Source organism: Thalassophryne amazonica, chromosome 3, assembly GCF_902500255.1.
Source record: "Thalassophryne amazonica chromosome 3, fThaAma1.1, whole genome shotgun sequence".
NCBI lineage: Eukaryota > Metazoa > Chordata > Actinopteri > Batrachoidiformes > Batrachoididae > Thalassophryne > Thalassophryne amazonica.
Window position 1 is genome coordinate 62,283,509 of NC_047105.1, and position 17,463 is coordinate 62,300,971.

At 37.9% G+C, this 17,463-nt stretch overlaps 1 protein-coding gene and 1 long non-coding RNA gene across 2 annotated transcripts in view; both read right to left on the reverse strand.

Moving 5' to 3' along the window:
• itih3b (inter-alpha-trypsin inhibitor heavy chain 3b) overlaps window positions 1-17,463 on the reverse strand; it is a 290,232-nt gene that overhangs the window by 239,165 nt on the left and 33,604 nt on the right. The window contains exons 10-13 of the mRNA XM_034167581.1: window positions 4,494-4,675; window positions 4,211-4,390; window positions 4,005-4,126; window positions 1,171-1,430 (exon numbers count right to left, since the gene is read on the reverse strand). Coding sequence (XP_034023472.1) covers window positions 1,171-1,430; window positions 4,005-4,126; window positions 4,211-4,390; window positions 4,494-4,675 — 744 coding nt within the window. The remainder of the gene's footprint in view (window positions 1-1,170; window positions 1,431-4,004; window positions 4,127-4,210; window positions 4,391-4,493; window positions 4,676-17,463) is intronic.
• On the reverse strand, window positions 6,013-16,560 carry LOC117506849. The gene is made up of 3 exons (XR_004559563.1): window positions 16,549-16,560; window positions 11,729-11,733; window positions 6,013-6,163 (listed from the first exon to the last, which is right to left on the reverse strand). It is a non-coding gene; the product is annotated as an uncharacterized LOC117506849 (long non-coding RNA).

The window sequence follows — 17,463 nt, forward strand, 5'->3', positions numbered from 1 at the left end:
TGAGAGATGCATCTGGAGCCATTCCAAAGGTGATTTTCTATTTTATTTATATTGCAATGGCTTTGCAATACTGCTCCATGAGAAAGTCACATCAGCCAAGTGCCAATACAGTTGGGCAGGGGTGGTGGCCAAGTGGCCATTTCGCCATGTAATGTGGAGTTGCATCAGGAAGAGCATCTGGCGTAAAGCTTGCACCAATTCACCATGCAGATTCACCTCAGATTTGCTGTGATGCCCCCAAGTGAAAACATTGGAGCAGCTGAAGGGACTTGTTTGTATGACAATACAGTTGGAACGTCTTCCTCCTAAAGGGGTCGATGGTGTACATGTCATAATATGTGTATTGCAGCTCTGACACGCTGTAGAGCTGCGCTGAGTTACCCCATGGTGAGTCAACGCATTTCAAATGGTCAACGTGGTGCGGCATAGAAGATATACCTTACTGAATTTTCATGCTGCAGTATCTCCATTTGCCACACCTGCCAGGTGAACAGATTATTTTGGCAAAGTGCTCACTAACAGATTTTAATACAAGTCTTAGATCTTTTATTTCAGCTTATAAAATTGGTGAATAACAGCGCCACATTTATATTTTTGTTTAGTGTACATCACAATGAACTGTATAACACTATGTAACAAATTTTTATTTTTGTTTTGTTCCTGGGTACACAGTGTGTTTTCCTAACCTGTTATGCCTTAATAGAAATAGAAAATAGCTGTTATTCCACCGAAACTTTGCTTCTGTGATCATGACAATGATATTTTGACATTTGTCTGTTTTCAAGAATATTCTCAATTCGCCTTCACTACTACTGAGTAGTCTTCTAGAATATTCTTGAACTGCTAGAACTTTCCAGAATTTTCTAGAAGTTTCCAGAATTATCTAGAAATTTCAAGAAACTTTTAGAACTTTCTAGAACATAAAAAAAAAATAAAATCAAAGTTTGTGCTGAATGTAGTCATTTTTCCATAGACTTTAGACATAAGCAGTTGAAATATAACACTTAGAAGCCAGGAACAAAAATTGTTTTACATAGTGTAATCAGTACTAGAAATCAAAGGAACATAGATCTCTGTCAAATGCAAAATCCCACAAGCTTAATTTGAAAAAAAAAAAAATCTTCAAAAAAAGACCTTCAAATACATTTTGCTCACCAATCAACTGCTTACCTGACTGTTTCTTTAACCCGAACCGTTTGCCACCTGGACGTAGTGGTGCTCTCTGTGCAAAAAATGGTTGTCCATGTGCACTGTGCATTTCAATTTCTTCTGGTGGCTGACCCTCTTTGGGTTTATGGAGCACCTCTATGTTCTCTCCTGGAGGCTTGGTGACCACCATGGACGTGAGAGGAGTCACAAAGCTGTACTTCAGAGACAGATCCAAGGCCTCTTTCTTCACTTTCTCCTTCTCATGTCCTGATAACTGCAACCTGTTGAACACCTCCCTTTTAGTCTGAGAAGGATTTTGGATTTTCTGGGATTGTTTAATATCACCATGATTTTTTTCCCCTAACTTCTGTAAATAAAATTCCTTGTTTGCACCTTATTCCTCCCTCATCTGGTTATCTGCATTCTGTGGTCCAATTCCTAGTGTTCCAGGGTTCTAAACCATAACAGGCATTGTGGGGTTTTGTGCTGTGTTCTTTTTATTTTTTGTCTTTTTTATTTTATTCTGTTCTTATTTTTCATGTTACATGCTGTGTTGTGTCTACATTCGACCTACACTCTGAGTAGTCGACCTGGATTCGGGAGCTGTTACACTCTGAATGGGCCTCATGTATCAACGTTGCGTACGGCGATATTTGAGCGTATATGGGGTGTACGCCAAAACGGCTGCGCTACTTGGCATTTATCAATGTGGTCGTTGGCGTACGCTGCGCTGAAAATATACACCAGGTCGAGAGGTGGCGTAAATTATACACCAAAATGAACTGATCAACATGATAAACAGTGCCATTATACAAATCAATGCATATGTTACATAAATAACACTTTCCTGATTATACTACATAATAATCAATACAAATCCCACTTTTGCGGGATTGTTATAGAGCACGATCTGTGGCTACAGCGCTGACCGCAAAGACAGCACTGCTCGCCCTTTTCTCCAGACTTCGAGCCTGGAGCCAGAGCAGCGCTGAGCTTAACTTTGTGTGGTGTGATTGTTTTAGACGATGAAATTGATAATAACAACTGTAGTTTCATCATTCCCTTAATTCGCCCGTGCTGCAACCATGTTTTGTCGTCTCCATTCGGTTGTCACAATAAAATAAATACAGAAATACATTTAAAAAATAAAGGAATCTGACAGATTAGGCGTGTCTTATTAATTGAGCGAGCAAATATCCACGTCTGTGTTCTGCGTATCTGTTTATAAGAATCTTGTCGCCCAGAAGAAAAAAGAGCGCCAACAACTACTCATAACTGTGTTTGTCCCTCGGAAACAGACACCTGCTGCAGTGAGATGTGAGTGGGAAAAGGCGCGGCGTCAGGACGCAGAGGCCCCGATCTGTGACATACTGGTCAGTCACTATTAATAATTTCTTATGTGTCCGACCTCGTTCGTTGATTGTTACAATTAATTCGTTAGTTCTAAATGCCATCATAATTATTTATAGGAAAACGTTCTATTTTTATTTCTCAAACAAATGTTTGGGCCTGAAAACAGTTTGGTATTATTTTCCTATTAAGGTTTTAACTTTGAGAGTGTTTACACACGAGAGAAAAGTGAGAAAATGTTCATGCCTGATTGAGAAAGTGTATAAACTGTGTAGTGAGGGGTTTTACAGCTTTGAAATGTCTATAATAATTGTAAAAAATAACGCTGACTACGTCGCGGTTTCGCGTATTATGGGCTATTTTTTGGAACGTAACTCCAGCGATTAATGAGGGACCACTGTAACACTTTATTGATTATATACTACAAAACAATTGATACGACGGCCGCTTTTGACGCTCTACTGGCACGCGTCGTGACTGGTGAAGTTCTTTTTCATTGCCGTCTTCCTGGCTTCCATGTCGTAAAATGAGGGTGTGTCTGAAGCGGAGTCTGAATATTTATGGGCGTGTTTATTATAATTACGATCGTTTCCACCCGTAGCATTTATCAAGATCACGTCAGGCGTACGCCAGAAATGGGCAGGTGCGCACTGCTTGATACATGTCACGGCGACTTTGGTGTATTTCAAGTTTACGCCGTAAATTTACGCCACAAGTGCGCAACATTGATACATGAGGCCCAATGTGTGCAAATCATTCCAGGTGGCTTCAAAACACATTCTGGGTATTCGTATGGCATTCGTACATGGCTGTACAACTTTCTGTCCCATACAACTGTATGTCCCATAGGAATGCGGCTCGAATTCTGTGTTTTTCCCATTCGACCGATTTGTACGGCATTCACACTCATTCATGCTCTAGTGTGACAGGGCCCTCAGACAGATTATTGAGCTAATAAATTTAGTTTTCTGAAAACTGGTGAGGATGTTGTATAATACTGCTGTTGGCACTTTTGCCTCACACCAAGAAGTTCCAGGGCTCAGTCCATCACAGCCCAGTTCGTTTTTATGTGGAGTTCATTCTCTATGCGAGTTTCTTCCCACAGTTGGTCGGGAGAACAAAGTTGTTGGTAATTCTGGCATGTCTATAGAATGGTTAATTCTGCAGGGACCAGTGGCTGAGTGCACATTCGCTGGACAAACACAGGTTACACATTGGTTTTAAATAATAATATTATTATTATTTTGCAGTGTTCCTGGTGAAATTAATTTTAACTAGACAATTGCATTTTGCAATCCAGGAAACAAATTCTAAACTGAACGTACCAAAAAACAATCAGCCCTGGTCAATTTCTCAACAGAGTGACAATATACTGATGAACCTGCAAAATGGGAAAATATGTAAAGTCTCTACCATTTCTCCATAGTATAAATTAAATTCTGAAGAGTAGAATTTTCTAAATCCAATCTATATATTACAAAGTACTCTAATGTCACCACACTTACTCTTTGTCCAGTAGCTGTTTCACTGTGAGGTAGGCCCAAATCCTCTGGACACGTTTATCTGCAGTTGTTCCAGTGGATTCCACGGTGGCATTGTTGTCAACAAAAGTTAGCTTTTTGCTCTTCTGTTTAAATGTCATAACACAAGGTGAGTATGAGAAAGATTTACTGACAATTACAATCGATGTGAAGAGAGGAATGATTCTTACTGAAATGGCCACAACCAGCGGTGTGAACTCTTCTATGTTGTTGTTGGTGATCTGACCGGCCACCACGATCTCAGAGCCGTTATAATACTGGCTGAAGGTTGTCTGGGTCAGATTGGTGCCACCAGCATAAGTCATTGTTACATCTATTAACAGAGGAGTGGCCACCTCCTCATAGAATCCCTGTCAACACACAGACACTCTGAAGAGTCGATATCTACAAAACCAACAGAGTTTAATTGATGTTCACTTTAGAATATGTACATTTAAGTAGTTCAAACTATACCTTCAGCTGTAAGTCAGCATCAGAGTCTTCATAAATCCGTCGTGCCATACCACTGTTCTCTAAAGCCATTTTCTCAAGGAACTCAAAACTGACATCAAAACCAAAGCCGAGACAGTAGAGTGGGAATTTCTTACCGATTGCCTTTCTTACATTTGAGCGGATTTTCTCTGGATTTGTTTCCCCTACAAAGACATAAATATTCAATCCTTGATTATTGTTTGATGTGTTTTTAAAGTGGCAGTTGAACAAAGTTGCACATACACCACAAATACAAAAGTAACCTGTTCTATTTATGTGACAATCACTTGTAATTTGAAACTTTACCACAAACATGTTAATCAAATTGGAGTTTGCATGTTCTCCTCATGTTTGCATGGATTTTTTCCGGGTGCTCCACTTCAACACACTTCCAAAGGCATGAGGAGTAGGTAAACTGGAAACGTTAAACTGAGTGTTCTTGTGAGTGAGAGTGTGAATGTGTTTGCCTGTCTACAGTGCATCCAGAAAGTTTTCACAGCGCTTCACTTTTTCCACACTTTATGTTACAGCCTTATCACAAAATTGAGTAAATTCATTTTTTCAATAATGACAATAATGACAACATGAAAAAAATTTTTTTTTCATTTTTACCTCTGCCAACAAAGTTGGGCAGAGGCTGTGTTTTCACCACTGTTTTTTGCGTGTTTGTTTGGTCTGTTTGTGAACCTGTAACAAACAATTTTTAAATATATCGTTATGATTTTTTTTCTTTTTTTTTCTTTTTTTTACAGAAGATTCACATCCTGATACACAAGAACTGATTCAATTTTAAAGGTCAAAGTCAGGAAAAACTGGAAAACTGGAAAAAAATCCCTGTCCTTTAACATAGAATAAATTTTCAAAAACTCATAACTCTGTCAAAAAAGATTTAATTTCTTTCATATTTGAGAGCAGTGTGTCGGATGGTGTCTTTTATCGACTGACAGATTTTGTGGCCATTTAAATTTAACACTGAAAAATGTATTTTTACATTATATCTTAATCAGACGTGGTCTGATATTTGAAAGTGAGATGCAGACTGGCACTCACTATCGCCTAACAAAGTCTGATCCAGATCTGATCCGTATTGTGGATTTTGTAGACATTTGAATTTAATATTGAACTGCCCATTTGGTGTATATTTTGCATTCTATCTCAATCAAAATTGGCTCAATCACTCATTTTTTTGGTTATAGTCCATGGGGCAAGCAGGTTTTTAGTATCACTGAAGGTGGCCAAACAACATTTAGAATCCAGCCTCAGTGTACCATGGCCTACACAAAAATGTATGATAACCATCCCAGGGTGGGAGCTGTAGCCAGGTAGGGGTCAATGAAGAATTACACAGAAGTTAAAATCTAAAAATGCTCCAATCATGTTGAAAACTATATCACATTATTTGTCTGATCATAATAATTCCAAAAGGTATAGCTTGGACCATCTATGATGGAATGTTCTGGAGTTATGGGGTTAAAACAGCAAAAATGGTGACAAAGGTCAATTTCAGTTTGCACAGGGGTCAAAAGTTAAACTTGCTCCAATTTAAGTAAGAAATTATGCAAATGATTGTTTGGGTTGATAGGGCTCTAAAAAGGAATAGTTTGCACCATCTGTCATGCTTAGTTGTCACGTTACAGGGTAACATATACCACCTATCATTGAATTCAGTGGACGTCAAACTTGTTTGACCTTTACTTTGTAAAACCAAACATTCAACACAGTCAAAACTATTCCATTTATTAATCCTTTCATTTTAACTAATAATTTGCACAATGTGTAGGCTGGATTCTAAGTGTCGTTTGGTCACCTTCAGTGGTACCCATCAGGTCAGAATTGATGATTGGCTCCTGGACTTTTATGGATTTATGTACACAACCAAAATTGGGTGGAGGTTCCAATTTTATGTCTGTTTCTATTTCAATTTAATTTAATTTCAATTTATTTTCATTTATATAGTGCCAAATGACAATAAAGTTGCCTCAAGGCGCTTCACACAAGTAAGTTCTAACCTTACCAACCCCCAGAGCAACACAGGCGACAGTGGTAAGAAAAACTCCTGATGATTTGAGGAAGAAACCTCAAGCAGACCAGACTCAAAGGCGTGATCCTCTGATTTACAAAACAAATATGCAGGAAATTTTGCCGATGCACAGGGCAGGGGGGTAGCAGAAGAAGACACCACTCCCATCTCTGGATGGAGCCGCACATCAAACAGAGAAAAAAAACAGAATCAGGCATCAGAAAGACAACAAATACAATATAAATTGTCAGCATTAAGCAACAAGAAAAATAGAAGAAATACTAAGATGATCGCCGGCCACTAGCCCTAAGTTTCACTAAAAGACTCAGAATTTAGATAAAGTTGAGGCTGCAGCCCGCTCTGTTTACTAATAAAATTAATTTAAAGGGTAAAAAGCATAGTAACATACTTTGCCAGTATGTTAGCCATACGAAAGGGAAAATAAGTGCATCTTAAGTCTGGACTTGAAAGTCTCTACACAGTGGTGGGCACAGATAACCAAAAAATGAACTTCGATAACAGATAATCAGATAACTGAAAAGTTATTTTCGATAAAGCTAAAACAATAAACCACCCAAAAATGTATCGGAAGTTACAGATAACCGATAAATTCCAGTATTGTCTCCGGTACACTTGCAACTGCTAACAAGCTGATTTTGAGTTTCAACACCACGATCGCTTTTGGAAGCATCAAAAGTAACAACAGACCCAAACAATGAGTCAGCACTTCTGTCTTTGAGCACCCTGCCCCCTGCTGAAAGCTTCAGTTTACTACATGTCTTCCAGCACAGACACAAGCTGAGAGGAGCTATGAAGCTCAACTCTCTATCCAATCACAGTGCTGCCAAGGTCTTGGAAAATAAAGAAATGCTGAGTTATGATTTGGTGTATAAATGAATTTTGAATTTGAATTTATTTATTTTTATTCAGCGACAGAAATAGCAGCAGCAGCAGCAGCAGCAGCAGCATCAGCAGCAACTGCAGCAACTACAACAGCAACAGAGTCTGTAATTTATAAGACATCAAAAAACACAAAAAATTTAAACATATAAAACAAACTCAAACAAATAAACAAATAACCCAACAATGCAACTGAAAGGGTGTGGGCAGAAGCTTATAAACGCCCACCCCGTACATCATACAATATTTAAATGCAAACACAATCACACACAATACAAATGTAGCACTATTAACAAACCAAAATACAAAGGCAAAAAAGAAACAAATATATTATTCACCATTATTATAACCAGAAATTATTAATTTTTTATAACACTTCTTAAAACAGGCCAATGAACCACATAATTTAATTTCCACAGGACATTCATTCCAAATCTTCACCCCTCTAACTGAAGCACAAAACCCCTTAACATTAGTACGTACAGGAGGCTTCTTAAATACCATACAACCACGTAATCTATATCCCAATTCCCTACTCTTAAACAAGTTCTGGACATAAAAGGGCAAAGCCTGGTTATTAGCTTTGTACAAAGTTTGTATCAGAATATAATCCACTAAATCCCTAAATTTCAATCAATTTAAATTCCTAAACATGGAATGTGTTGACTCAAAATGATGTATATTACCAATAATTCTGATGGCACGTTTTTGTAGAAGAAATACAGGATTAGTGTTAGATTTATAGGTATTACCCCAAAGTTCAATACAATATATCATATATGGTACAATTAAAGCATGATATAATGTAAGTAACCCAACCTGGGACAATATGTCCCGAACCCTATACATAATAGCAATAGATTTGGACATTTTTAACTTTACATAATTTATATGGGGTTTCCAACAAAGTCTATTATCAATTATAACACCTAAGAATTTATACTCAGATACTGTCTGTATTTCGATATTATTGATAGTAACATTTTTACATTTGGACATAAATTTATTTCAAAAAATCATGCATTTAGTTTTTCCAAGATGAAGTGACAATTTATTAGCATTAAACCAAGCCATAAATTTCCCCAGTTCATCTTCCATAATGTCCAAAAGCTGTTCAAGATTATCCCCGCTACAAAACACAGTCGTATCATCAGCAAAAAGAATGCACCTCAATACCCGTGAAACCAAACAAATATCATTTATATATAAAATAAATAACAAAGGACCTAACACCGAACCTTGAGGCACCCCACACGTGATTTCCCTGAATTCAGAATCAATGCTATTATATTGAACATACTGATACCGACCATGTAAATAACTATCAATCCAATCATATGCTAAACCTCTGATTCCATATTTCACCAATTTATTTTTCAGAATTTCATAATTAACAGTATCAAACGCTTTCTGCAAATCAAAAAAAACACCTACAGTATATTGCTTATTATCAACTGCAGTCGCAATATTTTCCACAAAATCCATCAGTGCATGTGAAGTAGTCCTAGATTTTCTAAACCCATATTGCTCTTCACACAATATCTCATACTTAAGTAAATAATTATTTAACCTTTTAACAAAAATTTTCTCCAATATTTTTGAAAATTGAGGTAAAAGTGAAATAGGTCTATAATTAGAAAAAATATGTTTGTCACCAGACTTAAATAAAGGAATTACTTTGGCTATTTTCATTCGTGAAGGGAATTTACCTAAACTTAAAGATTTATTACAAATGTAAGTAAAAGGTTTTACAATACAATCAACAATTTTTTTCAAAAGAGCCATATCCAAATTATTAAAATCCGTAGATTTCTTACTTTTTGAGTTCTGCACCAAATCAATAATTTCTTTTTCATTCGTTGCACCAACAAACATTGACACATTTTTATTAAATATTATCTTATTTGCAATGAATTTATCACTCATTGGATCAATCTTAGTATCAAGATTTCTACCTACATTAACAAAATATTCACTAAAATGATCAGCAATCATCACATTATCATCTATCACAGTATTATTAAAAAGAAAATAAGAAGGATAATCTCTACCTTTTTATTCTTTTTAATTATATCATTTAATATATTCCATGTATTTTTTATATTATTCTTGCTTTTAACAAGTAACTCACCGTAATATTCTTTCTTACTAGATCTCATAATATGAATTAATTTGTTCTTATACATTTTATATTTACTTTCAGCTTCATTTGTTCTCAATTTAATGAATTTCTTATACAATCGATTCTTCTTTTTACATGCCCTCTGAAGACCCTTAGACATCCATGGTTTATTACTAAATCTATTATTATCTAACTTATTTACAAGAGGACAATGTTTATCATATAACTTATAAATAATAGAAATAAACCCATCATAAGATTCATCAACATCCTCAACATAAACATTATTCCAATTCTGACATAATAAATCCTCCCTAAAATTATCAACAGTCCTTGGTGTTACATTCCTACTCCTTCTATTGCAATCCTTTTGGAGCACTCGATCTTGAGATGCAAGGACAGTAAATACAGGCAGATGATCACTAATATCATTTAACAATATTCCCGCATTAAGATTACAAGTTATAACATTAGTTAAAATATTATCAATAAGGGTTGCAGTATTCGAAGTTATTTTACTTGGATGAATGATGGTCGGAAATAATCCCATGCAATATAACGAATTAATAAATGAAATAGTTTGTGAATGATTATGAGGATTTAAAAAAATCAATATTAAAGTCACCGCAGATAAATAAATGAGAATTCTTATTTATTTTATTATACATATTCATAATTACTTCTTCAAAATTATCAATATTTGCTCCAGGAGCTCTGTATATACAACTAACAATCCTATTATTTGAATTTATAGATGTGATCTTAACTGTAACACATTCCATGATATTATCAATTGTAAATGACATATTATAAACCAATTCACAGTCATAATCAGACCTAACATATAATGCCACACCACCGCCTCTTCTCTTCGATCGATTTACAGAAAACAATTGATAGCCATTCAACTGCACAAAAACATAATTATCCTTAGTTAACCAGGTTTCAGATATAGCGATTACTGAAAAACTTTTGCTAATTGTGTCTAAACAATCATTTATTCTTGAAAAATTCCGAGAAAGACTTCTACTATTAAAATGTATTATTGAAAAATCTCCATCAATTTTATAATAATAAATAATAATAATATAATAATAAATACAATAATATAATAATAATATAATAATTACATTGTCGATCAATATTATCATTAAAGAAAAAATCTGGATCTGATTCAAATTCACAATGGCGAGAGGCAAAATGACTATGATCAAATGTTTCCAAACAAAGCTCCTTTACAGAGGTAACCTGATTATTAACCGTGATCATTAAATTATATTAAGATTATTTCGTCATCACAATCAACCAATACATATCATTATTAAGCATTTCATCACACTTACATCAATTAAACACATCAAGATCATTCTCATCTTTAATCCACAAGATTTTAGCTTGTTCAGGAGTTCCATTTAATTTAATATAAACTTTACAATTAAGTGTCCATGTAGCCTGTATCTTATTTTGTTTTCTTAACAATCGTGCCTTTCTTGCTATGACAGAATTTCTCTTGGTCAAATATTCATTTATATATACATTCGTTCCTTTTAAGTTCTTAGCTTGTTTTAAGATTTCAATCTTCTGTTTCCTGTTTTTAAGCCTCAATAGTGTAACTTTAGGTCGATTTTGACCTCTCCTCGGGAAAAGGTAACTACTGTCAATATCATCAGAATTTATTACAATACCTTTGTCCTTCAAAAAAGAGATCACCTGTTCCTCTACAGATAGGTTGTCCATTTCAGAGGGCTCCTCTCCTGGAGCCACCGCTCTTGCATAACTTCGAGGCTTAATATCCAATCCTGTGATAAGAAGGTCATTTGACCTAGACTGCTGTTCTAGATCAGCAATTCGATTTTCCATAGATTTCAATACTCTATCCTTCTCCTCATTAGCCCTTTGTAATTCCACCACTTGTTTGGTTAATTCCAAAATCTTCTGTTGTTGCGAAATAATCTTTAATTGGTCAGTTACTTCTTTAATGGGCTTCATTTGCGCTGACATTTCATTTAACATTTTCCTAATGTCCTCAAGCTCTTCTTCCAAGAACAAAGTACCTTTTTTTGGAGCCATAGCTGATGATCCTGAAGATGAACCTCCAACACCGACAGCAAGAAAATCAACAAGCCGCAATCGAGGATTTGGTAGGCCGCTAAACCCGGCCTACACGATATGAACACCTCCTTGAAGCAGACCAACAGCAAATGACCACTGCAAATCTCCCGGCCAAAGCAACAGCGGCCCCCTGGATCTGATGGCAGCTGATAAATGCCAACGATGATATCCAGCGACAGCAAAACGACGGATCCAACAGCTCCTGAGATGTTTGACGCTTGCTAACAGCATCATTGCTAGTAGCAGCGCCCCAATCAAGCAACGACCGCAGTACACCAGCCACACTACAGCCGCAGATTTTAACAACCACACAACAAGCGACTGGACCTCGACAACAATGTTCCAATTAACATTTTAACCGCCAGACTTGCTTCGGTCATTTCAATGACTTTCCGATGGTGGTCACAACAACCTTCCACAATAGTGCTAGCTAGCACACAGAATGGATTGTGACGACATCCGACGATAAATAAAATGAATACTGATAGAATAACTCCATTAATGTCAATTCTGTCATTTGTGCAAAGTTAATCAACTGATTGGTTGATTCATTCTATGTAAACCGACACGTTAATGTGAAGTGTGTCGTGTGTTGGTGTTTACAGATAAATGTGCTTTTGTAAAATATGCCATTTTTTATTTGTTAAAAAAAAGGCATTTTCCAAAAAAAAAAAAAAGCCAAGTTGTAATTAGATAACTGTCTGATATAACGGTGTCAAAATAAATAGAACACTGCAATGATCTACTGGTGCCAGTGCGAGTTTTGGCCCTTTTTCAGTTGATTTTTCATTGGTGCGAGAATTTTTTGGATCGCACTGAGTTTCAGGTTAATCGCGCGTCCTGCATCGTTTAGTATACATGAAATAATGAGCTGCGTTTAACATCTCATGACCACCTCTCACACTGTGCCTGTGCAAACACCGCAGACCTGTCTTGTAATGTTTTTGTTTTTTCTTTTGTTTCGGATTTTTTTTTTTTTACTTTGTGTCCCATAGAGAGTTTTTGGAAATTAAGTTTGAAAAAAAAAGCTTCTGTTTACGTTTTGCTTCTGGAAATACGAGTCCGACGTGTGGTTTTTGAACATACAATGTGTGTGAGAACATAAATCGTGCGCTCTGAACTTTTACACCGTGCGGTTCTCTGGTACAGTGTCCGCCCAGCTTCAGTTTGAATACTGCCATGGACACTACTGGCCAGTAGATGGCCAGTAAACTTGCCAACGCAAAATTCCAGAAAATCTGTGTTGCTACTTGCTTAACATTTGAACCATAAGTTAAAAATGTATGCCTCTGGATGACTTGGGTGATACTGGCCGTGTATCAGTATGGGGTTAAAAGAAGGGGTGTGTGTGTGTGTGTGTGTGTGTCTCCAGTTCAGTGCACATCTGTTCAATGGTCTAAAAATTATCGGACCAAAAATTTATCGGAAGATAATTACTCCGATAATGGTTTTCAAAGTTATCTGAAAACATAATCCGATAATGAAAACTTTATCTTCGATAATTATCGGAACTGTGCCCACCTCTGTCTCTACAGAATCTGACTGTTTTTTTAATGCAGGGAGATCATTCCACAGAACAGGTGCACTATAAGAGAAAGCTCTGTAACCTGCAGACTTTTTATTCACCCCAGGGACACGAAGTAGTCCTGCACCCTGGGAAAGCAGAGCCCAGGCCAGTATGTAGGGTTTAATTAGGTCAGCTAAGTAGGGAGGTGCCAGTCCGTGAAAAATTTTATAGGTTAGTACCAGAACCTTTAAGTCTGATCTCACAGGGACTGGAAGCCAGTGAAGAGATACCAAAATGGTTGTAATGTTGTGACGGCTCCCTGCAGCCATCCTACTGTGTTTGTAATTGTGATAGTTTCTGTCTGTGTGTTGTGAGGTCCTGGCCACCGGGAGGCGCTGGTGTGGTCCCCTGCCTGGGAGTATAAAAGGAGGGGTTTCTGCCTCCTTTGGTGGCGGCTCCTCCTGCTTCTCCTCCTTCCTCCTCCGGACCATGACTGGGAGAGTGGCCGCGCGTGTTCCTGGTCATGGCTGAGCTTTTTCATATTGCTGCGCCTTTTTCCTTTTCCTTTTTCTTATTTTAATAATAAATATTAGTTATTGTTTTTTAAAGAACTTGTGCTCTCGTGTGTGCCTCAGTTTTCTGTTGCGGCTTCTGAGCCGAGCCGTAACAAATATGGTCAAACTTTCTGTTCCCTGTCAAAAGTCTGGCAGCAGCATTTTGAACCAAGTGGAGACCCCTAATGCTGGACTTCAGTAAACCAGAAAATAGAACATTGCATTAGTCCAATCGAGAAGAGACAATCGCATGAATCAGGGTCTCAACATCAGCCAGAGACAGGATGGGAAGAATCACCACGATATTTCACAGGCAGAAGAAACCAGTCCTCGTAATATCTCTAATGTGGAGGTCAAAGGACAGCGCAGGATCAAAAATTACCCCAAGGTTCCTCACTTTGTCAGTGTGATGTATGACACACGAGCCTAGGCTAAGCGTTAGCTGGTCAAATTGATGGCAAGAACCATCACTTCAGTCTTATCAGAGACTCAAAGTAGAAAATTGCAAGACATCCAGCTTTTCACTGATGCATGGCAATCTTCTAAGGATTTTATGTGGATGAGATTACCAGCAGTTATCGGCATGTCATCAGTATAGCAATGAAAGGTAATCCCAAAATGCTGCAATATGTGCCCAAGGGGTGCTATATATATGGAGAAAAGCAGGGGGCCTAAGACAGACCCCTGTGGAACCCCAAATTTCATATCACTAAGGTTAGAGGTAGTGTTACTGTACAAAACACAGTGAGAACGACTGGTCAGGTGTGATGTCAACCATGCAAGGGCACGCCCAGTAATCCTAAAATGATTCTCCAGCTTATCGAGTAGAATATGGTGATCCATGGTATTAAACGCAGCACTAAAATCTAACAACACCAGAACCCTAGCAATGTCCGAATCCACTGCAAGCAGAGGATCATTCGCTACTTTAGTGAGAGCTGTCTCTGTGGAATGATATTTTCTAAAAGCAGACTGCAGTGGCTCAGAAAGATTATTCTCACTAAGGTGGCCCACAAGCTGCTGTGACACCACCTTTTCAAGAATTTTAGAGCAAAATGATAGATTTGATATCGGCCTACAGTTTTTCAATACACTAGGGTCAAGATCAGATTTCTTAAGTAATGGTTTAATCGCTGCAGATTTGAAACATTTAGGGATAGATCCAGAAATTAATGAGAGATTAATCATTTCCAGCAGTCGTAGTTGAGGAGTTGATACGTCACCACAGTGATAAATAAGGATTTGTTTCACTAAACATGGCAGCGAAACTGTAAACCTAATAAGTGAGTGATCAGATACCACTGATGCAAGAGACATGATGTCAATACTTGTGACAGCAATACCACATGCGAGAAGGCACTAATGTGCGTCAAATTCTGAATGCATTGCAGGAATCCTAATGCATCCACAATTTCCATAAATGATTTGCAGAGGGGATCAGAAGGCTTATTTATATGAATGCTGAAGTCACCAATAATCAGAATGTTAACTGCACTAGTCAACAAGTTAGAGATGAATGCACCAAAATTCATCTAAGATTTCAGAATATGGGACAGGGGGCCTATGTACAGTAACAAATTAATACAGCTGATTTTTATTCTTCTGACCGTAATACGTAGCATCTTTGGCAGAGCGGAGAATCAGATCCTCAAATGAGTTATATTGGTGACCCCAACAGCTAATAAACTAAACCTAGATTTATAAATAAGAGCAACACCCCCGCCTTGCTTTGCATTATGAGGGACGTGACTAAATGTGTACGTCGGTAGGCAGGCCTCATTTAAGGGGAGGACAGCTGTAGATATATGGCATGTTTCACATAACCAATCATATCTAAGTGATGATTCATAATTAGATTACTAATCAGCAGTGATTTTGAGGACAGTGATCTTATGTTAATGAGGCCCAGGCTAAGGACCTCAGTTGGGTTAACAGTTGGACTGTTTGGGTTTAGGGGTGGTTCCAGAGTAGCATATATAAGATGCCTGGAAGTTGGTTTAGGTTTGAGATATTCCACGCCGGTTGTAGTTAGCAGACACCAAATATTTGATATTGCTGGAATAGCCAGTGGGCCATCCTCAATTTCAATATCATCCAGTGTAGTAATGGGTATTAGTTTGCAAAACATATCCCTCTGTGATTTTTATGGACACATCTGTGGAAACAGGCCACGGTCTCAACTTGACAAATTTCCCTCCCTGCCACATAAACTGCACTATCACCATAGTGGATTTTCTGCTCTAATTTCCCCGCTCAGTTAATGGATTCCATGCCCACATTTGTCATAAGCCTTGCAGGGTCTCTAATCACCTGCTCCGTGGCCTGCTGTAAAGTCCTAATGTTACCGTCCCTGTTGAGCTCTATCTATGTTCGCAGACAAGATGGCGGTGCCTTCCCCAGTAGGGTGAAGGCCGTCCAGCATCAGCAAGCCACAGCAGCCACAGAACAAAGGCCAGTTATCAATAAAACTCAAGCCTTGCTGTCTACAAAATTGTGCAGGTCACCTATTTAACTCACTCGATGCCATTGACTCTAAAACGCGTCTTTTCCAATAGTAACGCCCCGCGCCAAAGATGTGTCATCGAGCCAATTTCTTTTCTTCTCTTTTCTTTTCTTGTGGTATGTTTGTTGTTGACATGGACATAGAACTCAATTTTCTATGGGTCTTGAAAAAACACTCAAATGCTGAAGAAAGCCTGGCACTGGGATGTTCTGAACTTTGAAAATGGCTGGCACTCAATGAGTTAACAATGCCAGCCTGCTAAACACCTCATCATTACCCCAGGAGGGGAAGGGACAAGAGACAATTAATTGACGCCGACATAAAATCAAATCAATTTTATTTATATAGCGCCAAATCACAACAAACAGTTGCCCCAAGGCGCTTTATATTGTAAGGCAAGGCCATACAATAATTACGGAAAAACCCCAAACGGTCAAAACGACCCCCTGTGAGCAAGCACTTGGCAACAGTGGGAAGGAAAAACTCCCTTTTAACAGGAAGAAACCTCCAGCAGAACCAGGCACAGGGAGGGGCAGTCTTCTGCTGGGACTGGTTGGGGCTGAGGGAGAGAACCAGGAAAAAGACATGCTGTGGAGGGGAGCAGAGATCAATCACTAATGATTAAATGCAGAGTGGTGTGAGTGGGTGTCTTTCTCCCTGATCTGAATTGGGAGCTGGTTCCACAGGAGAGGAGCCTGAAAGCTGAAGGCTCTGCCTCCCATTCTACTCTTACAAACCCTAGGAACTACAAGTAAGCTTGCAGTCTGAGAGCGAAGAGCTCTATTGGGGTGATATGGTACTATGAGGTCCCTAAGATAAGATGGGACCTGATTATTCAAAACCTTATAAGTAAGAAGAAGAATTTTAAATTCTATTCTAGAATTAACAAGAAGCCAATGAAGAGAGGCCAATATGGGTGAAATATGCTCTCTCCTTCTAGTCCTCGTCAGTACTCTAGCTGCAGCATTTTGAATTAATTAAAGGCTTTTCAGGGAACTTTTAGGACAACCTGATAATAATGAATTACAATAGTCCAGCCTAGAGGAAATAAATGCATGAATTAGTTTTTCAGTATCACTCTGAGACAAGACCTTTCTCATTTTAGAGATATTGCGCAAATGCAAAAAAGCAGTCCTACATATTTGTTTAATATGCGCATTGAATGACATATCCTGATCAAAAATGACTCCAAGATTTCTCACAGTATTACTAGAGGTCAGGGTAATGCCATCCA